The sequence below is a fragment of the Enhydra lutris genome, unplaced genomic scaffold, assembly GCF_002288905.1.
Source record: "Enhydra lutris kenyoni isolate GAN:26980312 unplaced genomic scaffold, ASM228890v2 scaffoldscaffold9, whole genome shotgun sequence".
NCBI lineage: Eukaryota > Metazoa > Chordata > Mammalia > Carnivora > Mustelidae > Enhydra > Enhydra lutris.
The window spans coordinates 4335514-4344522 of NW_019154093.1; the positions used below are offsets into that span (position 1 = coordinate 4335514).

General features: G+C 41.6%; 1 protein-coding gene across 4 annotated transcripts in view; it reads right to left on the reverse strand.

Moving 5' to 3' along the window:
* Positions 1 to 8985, reverse strand: part of LOC111143217 (zinc finger and BTB domain containing 8 opposite strand) — a 20618-nt gene extending 11633 nt beyond the window's left edge. For 2 of the 4 annotated variants that reach the window (XM_022496788.1, XM_022496790.1), the window contains exon 1: positions 8853 to 8985. In XM_022496788.1, the coding sequence (XP_022352496.1) occupies positions 8853 to 8985 (133 nt within the window). Of the gene's footprint in view, positions 1 to 8848 lie in introns of all 4 variants that reach the window. The other 2 variants (XM_022496789.1, XM_022496791.1) reach the window with 1 other exon arrangement.
* Between the last annotated feature and the right edge of the window lie 24 nt (positions 8986 to 9009).

The window sequence follows — 9009 nt, forward strand, 5'->3', positions numbered from 1 at the left end:
AAAAAAAAAAAAAAAAAAAAAAAACAAGGGCGCCTGGGTGGCTCAGTTGGTTGAGCAGCTGCCTTTGGCTCAGGTCATGATCCCGGACTTCCAGGATCAAGTCCCACATCAGACTCCCAGCTCCTTGGGGAGTCTGCTTCTCCCTCTGACCTTCTCCTCTCTCATGCTCTCTCTCACTCATTCTCCCTCAAATAAATAAATAAAATTAAAAAAAAAAAAAAAAGTTCGGCACGCCTGGGTGACTCAGTTGTTAAGCATCTGCCTTCAGCTCAGGTCATGGTCTCAGGGTCCTGGGCACTGAGGTCCCCGCTCAGCGGGAAGCCTGCTTCTCCCTCTCCCACTCCCCCTGCTTGTGTTCCCTCTTTCGCAGTCTCTCTCTCTCTGTCAAATAAATAAATAAAATCTTAAAAAAAAAAAAAGTTCATTGATTTGTACAGATAATGTTGATATATTTAATTATACAGAATGATATTACATATACATATATATTTGTAAATATAACCACCAATTTCATCAGAAAGATCTTTAATTACTGAGAAACTGTCAAGCTCATGATGGTAGATCAAGCTTTTCCAAAATCTGAATTTCACTCAAAACTTTGAATTTTGGGTGCCTGGGTAGCTCGGTTGGTTAAGCGACTACCTTCGGCTCAGGTCATGATCCGGGAGTCCTGGGATCAAGTCCCCCATCAGGCTCCCTGCTCCATGGGGAGTCTGCTTCTCCCTCTGACCTTCTCCCCCCTCACGCTCTCTCTCAAATAAATAAATAAAATCTTAAAAAAAAAAAAAACTTGAATTTTATCATTGCCAACAAATATTGTGTTATTTTGTGACAGCACTTTATTTAAAGAAATTATCTGCCAAATAGCCCTGTCTGAGCAACAATACTGTATCTTTCAGTCATTCATTCTTTGGAGAGAGAAACAACAACAAAAGCAACAGGTGTTTCCTGAAAAACAAAAACGAACACAAAAACCCAGCTCACAACTCAATTACGCAGGTTCTTTTCCTCAAGGTAATCGTCAATATTTGACAACCAGCAGAAATACTTTATGCATAATTTTCATTTTGTTTCACAGAATATTAAAAAGACATGTACTCAGTGGTCAATAGAATTGACAGTCCTTACTCATTCAAAGACATCTTTAAGTCAAAATGACTTTTTCTTTTAGTTTTAAGTACACGGTGGCAAGGAATAAAGTGTCCTCCAGCACAGTTCAGTGTGGCGGCTTCAGCCTGTGCTCAAGGGACAGTTTTCCCCCTTCCAAGGCTTCTGCACCATCAGCACAAACAGCAACACAGTAAAAGAGCAACTATCTCAGTATTATTATGAAAGCAGTTTTGACATCACAGATTCTCTGAAAGGGTCTTGGAAACCCCCTGGGTGCAAGGACCACACTTGGAGAACTGAAAACTATGGAAGAGAACAGGAAATAAATTTAACTTGGACTGAGAGGTTCAGGTAAGAATTCCTAAAGGAGGGGCGCCTGGGTGGCTCAGTGGATTAAAGCCTCTGCCTTCAGCTCAGGCCATGATCCCAGGGTCCTGGGATAGAGCCCCACACTGGGCTCTCTCTGCTCAGCGGCAAGCCTGCTTCCCCCCTCTCTGCCTGCCTCTCTGCCTACTTGTGATCTCTGCCAAATAAATAAATAAAATCTTTAAAAAAAAAAAAAAAAAAGGAAATAAGACCTAACAGTGTAAGAGCCAAGAGACTAAGGGTGATCTGAATCTGTTTGCTCATTCTCTTATTCCCCATTTCTGCTCAGTGCCCAATACACAACAGGTGTTCAATCATATTGCTGAATGAATACATGAGATGACAACTATGCTGGGTCTAAAAGGAAAAACAGAGCTACAGGAGAAGCATGTGGGGAGGTCTGGGGGCTGTCTGTGGAAAGAAATGAAACTGGGAGATAACACAGACTAATCTCACATTACATCAGTTCAAAGGCTATACAAAATGATGGCAAGTGGAATCCACTATGACCAAGTGGGATTTATTCCTGGAATGCCAAGATTCAATTATTAGGAAACAGATTAATGGAACTCATATAAATATATGATCCTCTCCATAGATATAATCATGAAACATACCATAAAAAATATTAGCAGGATTTTTTTTTTAAAGATTTTATTTATTTGACAGAGAGAGAGAGATCACAAGCAGGCAGAGAGGCAGGCAGAGAGAGAGAGAGGGAAGCAGAGAGCCTGATGCGGGGCTCGATCCCAGAACCCTGAGATCATGACCTGAGCCGAAGGCAGAGGCTTTAACCCACTGAGCCACCCAGGCGCCCCAAAATATTAACAGGATTTTTGAGCAAAAGGGTTTTTTTTGCTGTTCAACAAATGAAAAAGTTTAAACTATCTTTCTTTCTTCTCTCATTCTTTTTTCTTTAAAGTTTTATTTATTTATTTGACAGAGAGAGAGATCACAAGCAGGCAGAGAGAGAGAGAGAGAGAGGGAGAAGCTGGCTCCCCGCCAAGCAGAGAGCCTGATGTGGGACTCGATCCCAGGACCCTGAGATCATGACTGGAGCCAAAGGCAGAGGCTTAACCCACTGAGCCACCCAGGCGCCCCAACTGCTCTTATTTTTAATTGCTGCATTTACTGAATGTTTTTGTGGTATAATAAAAATATATATTTGGTCTTTGTCCCTGGTTTCTGGCAAGCTCCTAAAATCCTTGGCTTTTCCTTAATGATAGGAGTGTCTTGGTATTCATTAATTGTCCCCTTCTGTCCACAGCTGAGTCTACGTTATTGAGGTTACTGAGGCTAGGGCTCCTACATAGCCTTAGCATGGTGCAGTAGCGAGGAGGATGAAACACATGATTAAAGAGTGGGAACTTTCAGCCCCACCCCCTCACCACGAATGGCTTGTCTGGCCTGTGGAGGGTGGAATAGGAGTCTGAGCTATAGACTCTTTTTTTTTTTTTTTTTTTTTTTTTTTATTTTGATAGAGAGAGATCACAAGTAGACGGAGAGGCAGGCAGAGAGAGAGAGAGAGGAGGAAGCAGGCTTCTTGCTGAGCAGAGAGCCCGATGTGGGACTCGATCCCAGGACCCTGAAATCATGACCCGAGCCGAAGGCAGTGGCCTAACCCACTGAGCCACCCAGGCGCCCTGAGCTATAGACTCTTAAAAGAGATTTGGAGAACAGCCATTGGTGAACTCAGCAAGGTGCTAAAAGGATGACATGCCCAGAGGGCATATGGAAGCTCCAAGCCCCTCTCCGCAGACCTTGCCCAGTGCGTGGCCATGGCCGCCATTTGACTGCCAAGTAAAGCATTTACCTGAGTTCATGAATTGTTGTAGCAAATTACTGAACCTGAGCCCAAAGAGGGGCGGAAGGGACGTGTGGGAACATCAGAAATTGCAACTGGCTAGGCATAAGGGTAGGTGTCTGTAGGTGCAGTCCTATGGAACTGAGCCCGTAACCAGTGGGGTCTGTGCTAATTCTGGGAAGTTAGTGTCAGAACTGAATTGAACTGATGGACACCTAGTCGGTGTCAGAGAATTGGAAAACCACCTGATGTGGAAAAACCATTTCATGTCAGAAGTGGTGGGGGTGGAGGGCTCAGTTGGTTAAGGGTCCGTCTGATTCTCGATTTCAGCTCAGGTCATGATGTCAGAGCACGAGTCAGGCTCTGTGCTCAGTGCAGAGTCTGCTCCAGATTCCCTCTCCCTTTCCCTCTGCCTATCTCCTAATTAGTAAAATCTTAAAAAAAAAAAAAAAAGTGTCAGAGAAAAGAAAACAGTTTTATAATGCATATATTATGGTAATACAGTACAGCATACAAAATTCAAAGTGTGCAATGAAAAAAATTAGGAGATGATTGCCCAAGGGTATCAACTGAAAATTATACTAACTATAAGGTAATAAAAAGGCAGTATAAAAAATTAACTATACAACTCAATAGCTCTTTCACAATTATAATCAATAACAGGACAGACAGAGATGATATCATGAAGAAAGGATCATTTATATTTACATCAGAAACAAAAAAGATGTGGGGTGCCTGGCTGGCTCTATTGGTAGAGCATGCAATCTTGACTTCAGGGTCATGAGTTTGAGTCCACATTGGGCATACAGATTACTCAAAAAAAAAAAAAAAAAGAAAGAAAGAAAGAAAAAGATGAAATACCTAAAAATAACCTCAGGATACATAAAATAAGATTTGAATACCCTATTTCTGGAAAAAAGCTAATATAAATATTAAAGTTTCAATTCTCCTTAAATTCATAATTAATATGAACGAAAAAAATACCAACAGTAATTTTTTAATCTGTGGGGTTTTTTTTAAAAGTTTTTATTTAACTAATCTCTACACCCAATGCAGGGCCTAGCATGGATCCTATTTAAAAAATAATAATAAATAATAGGAAAGGAGGTAAAAGGATGCCACTCTGTCACAAAGATTACTTTGAGCAGAAGACTAATGAGAGAAGATACAAGAAGAACTCTCTGCCTTTCCCACTATATGCCTAAAACATAAATTTGTAAAGGTGCTCCCCATCACCTATCAGCAAGGAAAGAAATTAATCATCAGAGAAAATTCTAGACCCTTATCCACCCAGAGTCAGCACCAGAGGAATCTACATAATAAAGTTTCCTAACTAGCCCTCATCTTCCATTAGTTCCCCCATATATTTATCTTCCTGCAATTGGCTGCCCCACAATTACAAAGTGCTTTTCCGTTGTCTTGTCATTTCTCTACAAAATTACTGTCCCTGTCAAGGTGCTATGTAAGTTCAAGTTCTTCATTGCTAAAGCTGAGTGATGTATACATGGACGTCATTGTACTATCCCCTTAATTTTGTATATATTTATATATAGCTCGTGTTTTATCTACATACAGAAAAAAAAGCAAGATTGGCAAGTAGGGCAGGGGGCACCTGAGTGGTTCAGTCAGTTAAGGATCCCGTCTTGATTTCGGCTCATGTCATGATCTCAGGGCATGAGATGTGAGATCAAGCCCCATGTTGGGCTCTGTACTGGGTGTGGAGCCTGCTGAAGATCTTAGATGCTCAGCTTCTGCCCCTCCCCCATGGTGTCTCTCTCAAAAAAAAAAAAAAAAAAAAATTAAAAGATGGCAGGAAAGGGGCAAATAGTGAGGGAAGAGTGTCCTACAAGATACTAAAAGATAGAATAAAGCCTCAATAATTAAAAGTACAGCACTGGCACATAAAAAGAAAAACAGAACAAAGGAATAGAACAATTAGGTCCAGCTACAGACCTAAATATAGGTAGGGGAATTCTGGATATAATAAAGATGACCCATTCCAATCACAGGAGAAAAGACAGACGCTGAAGAAACAAAGTCAGGTCATCTGGAAAACAATTAAATCAGATACTTAATTTCTACCTTACTCTAATTCTGGTATATTCAAGTTTAAAATGTTTAAAAAAATACTAGAAACAAGAATAATCTATAACTATCAGCAAAAATATGGTTCTCACAAATATGAGCAAGAAAAAGCCAACACAAAGGAAGACATACTGGGTGTGCCTGGCTGACTCAGTCAATAGAGCATGTGACTCTTGATCTCTGGGTTGTGAGTCTGAGCTCCACGTAGGGTATGTTGAGATAGAGAGACAGACAGAAAGAAATGCATACTGTATAATTCCATCTATATAATGTACAAAAACAGGCAAAGCTAATCTATGATGTTAAAAGTCAGGCCAGTAGGGGCAGGGGCCTCCAGACTGGCTCAGCTGGTGGAGGGTGAAAGTCTTGATCTAGGAGTTGTGAGTTCAAGTCCCACGTTGGGTGTAGAAATTACTTAAAAATAAAATCTTAGGGGCACCTGGGTGGCTCAGTGGGTTAATCCTCTGCCTTCGGCTTGGGTCATGATCCCGGGGTCCTGGGATCGAGCCCGGTATCGGGCTCTCTGCTCTGCGGGGAGCTGCTTCCCCCTCTCTCTCTGCCTGCCTCTCTGCCTACTTGTGACCTCTCTCTCTCTGTGTCAAATAAATAAATAAATAAAATTTTTAAAAAATTAAAAAAAAAAAAACTTAAAAAAAAAAGTCAGGCTAATGGGAATAGGGAGAATGGTGGTGATTGGAAAGGAGCATGAGATGGGCTGCTGGGATGCTACAATTTTTTTTTTAAGATTTTATTTATTAATTTGACAGAGAGAGACACAGCGAGAGAAGGAACACAAGCAGGGGGAGTGGGAAAGGGAGAAGCAGGCCTCTTACCGAGCAGAGAGCCCAATGCAGCATTCTGTCCTAGGACCCTGGGATCATGACCTGAACTGAAGGCAGACGCTTAATGACTGAGCCACCCAGGCGCCACTGCTATAATAATGTTTATCCATCTGGTCACTAGCTATACAGGTGTATTCAGTTTGTGAACATTCACTTATGATATATGCACTCTTAGTACATTTATTACTTCAATAAAAGTTTTTATTTCCAGGGGCACCTGGCTGGCTCAGTTCATAGAGCATGCAACTCTTAATCTCAGGACGTTGAGTTCAAGCCCCACACTGGGTGTAGAGCTTACTTTAAAAAAAAAAAAAGGTTCTCATTTCCAAATGTGCTAGGAGAAAACACAGGAGATTATTTTACATTTTCAGGAGGGGCAAAGCCTTCCTAAGTATGACTTCCCACAAGCCATAAAAAGAGTTAATAAATTTCACTACATAAAAATAAATTTCTACAGTGTTAAACACACACACACACACACACAACAAAAACAACCCAATAGAAAAAAATGGTAAGAATATGAACATATGCATCCCAGAAGGGGACATACAAATACCTCCACACATATAGAAGTATGTTCAACCTCACTTATAATTAAAAACAAACAAACAAACAAAAAGCGCTGGGGTGCCTGGATAGCTCAGTGGGTTGAGCCTCTTGACTTCGGCTGAGGCCATGATCTTAGGGTCCTTGGATGGAGCCCTGCATCAGGCTCTCTGCTCAGCGGGGAGCCTGCTTCCCCCTCTCTCTCTGCCTGCCTCTCTGCCTACTTGTGATCTCTGTCTGTCAAATAAATAAATAAAATCTTTTTTAAAAATGCAACTAACATGACAAGATATTTAAATTGGAACAGACCAAAAAGTATGGTTATGCAGTAAATGCGTAGAAGTGTGAGGAAAGAGGCATGCTCATACAATGCCAGTGAGAGTATAAATTGGCATAACCTCACTGGAGATCAATTTAACAAAAACCATTAAAATTAAAAATGTACATATCCAAAAAAAAAAAAAGTACATATCCTTTGATAAAGCAGTAACGTCTGGAAGTTTACAGATATACTTGCACATGTGCAAACAACAGATGCACAAGCATATTCCCTGCCTCATTGTTTCTAACAATGAAAGACTAGATAGAAATAACATAAAGGTCTATCAACTGGAAATTGATTAAGTAAATGTTGTAACAGCTTTGCCTGTATACATAAAGAAAATGGTAAGGACTGTTGACATTGACATGGAGAGTTAAGACTAGATGGCTGGGGATCAGGGCTGAAAGAAAGACTTACACACTGCATACCTGTTATACTCTTTGCATCAGATACGAGATTTATTAAAAGTAATTTTTAAATACTGTTTTCAAGGGGTGCCTAGGTGGCTAAGTTGGTTAGTCGCTGCTTTTAGCTCAGGTAATGGGATGGAGCCCCCAGTAGGGCTCCCTGCTCAGTGGGGAGTACGCTTCTCCATTTCCCTCTGCCCACCCCCTTCCCGCTCACGCAAGCGCTCTCTCTCTCTCTCTCTCTAATAAATAAAATCTTTAAAGAAACTATTTTTAAGAGAAAAATGAGCTAGGGAGATATGTGGGTTCAGAACCCAGTATGCCATGGTAACTAAACTCTACAGAGGCACTGGGGTGGCTCAGTTGGTTAAGCCTCTACCTTCGGTTCAAGTCATGATCTCAGGGTCCTATGATCTAGTCCTGCATCAGGCTTCCTGCTCTTTGGAAGCCTGCTTCTCCCTCTCCTTCTCCCACTCCCCTGCTTGTGTTCCCTCTATCACCATCTCTGTCAAATAATAAATAGAATCTTTATTAAAATAAAATAGGACAGAAAAATAAAAGTCATATTTGTGCTCCCCAAACCATAGCAACCTTTAGGGAGGATAGCTAAACGTTTATATAGAAGATCAGAATCTGCACTATAGGGGTGCCTGGCTGGCTCACCAGGTTAAGGCTCTGCCTTCAGCTCAGGTCATGGTCTCAGGGTCCTGGGATCCATCCCCACTTCAGGCTCTCTGCTCAGCAGGGAGCCAGCTTCCTTCTCTCTGCCTGCCTTCTGCCTACTTGTGATCTCTCTCTGTGTGTCAGATAAATTAAATCTTTAAAAAAAGGAATCTGCACTATACTTTCAAGTTTGTTATCTCATTTACTCCTCAGATGAAGGAACTAAGGTGCAAAGAGAGGTTATGTATTTGCCTTAAATTACTAAGCTGTTCATGGCAAAAACAGATCTTTTTGCTAAAAACACAATCCAGGTAAAACACCACCAAGTTGTAAGTTTCCTACTCAACTTTCTAAGACCTCTAACGTAACCACACTCTCATCACCCCACAGCTGGAGATACCTACCAGCGACAACCCGGCAAACGCTTGAAAATACTGTTGTCTTTAGAACGAATACGCTGGTAAAATTCCCACAAGGTAATGTGACTAGGTAAATGTGGAAAGAGTTCAAGAGACTGTAAATGTGGCAGCCCAGGTTCCCGACTCTCAGACTATTTGGCTTTTTTCCTCAGCATCCCCCCGACAAGGACCTACAATACAGGGCGAAACGGCATCAAGCCTGAAGCACCCTGTGAGGTAAAACGGGTGGCTAGGCCGGAAGACCTGAGCAAGGAGACAGGGGATGACAGAAGTGAGCCACCTACTCACACTCGTACTTCCGAATGACTGGGGGATATTTGGCCTTGATCGCCTTCTGCTCTTCAGTCAAATTGTAATCTCGAATATCTTCCTCTTCCTGCGCCATAATTGCAGCACTGGACACTCTACTTCCGCCCTTCATTGGCCGGACTTCGGCCCTAATTTA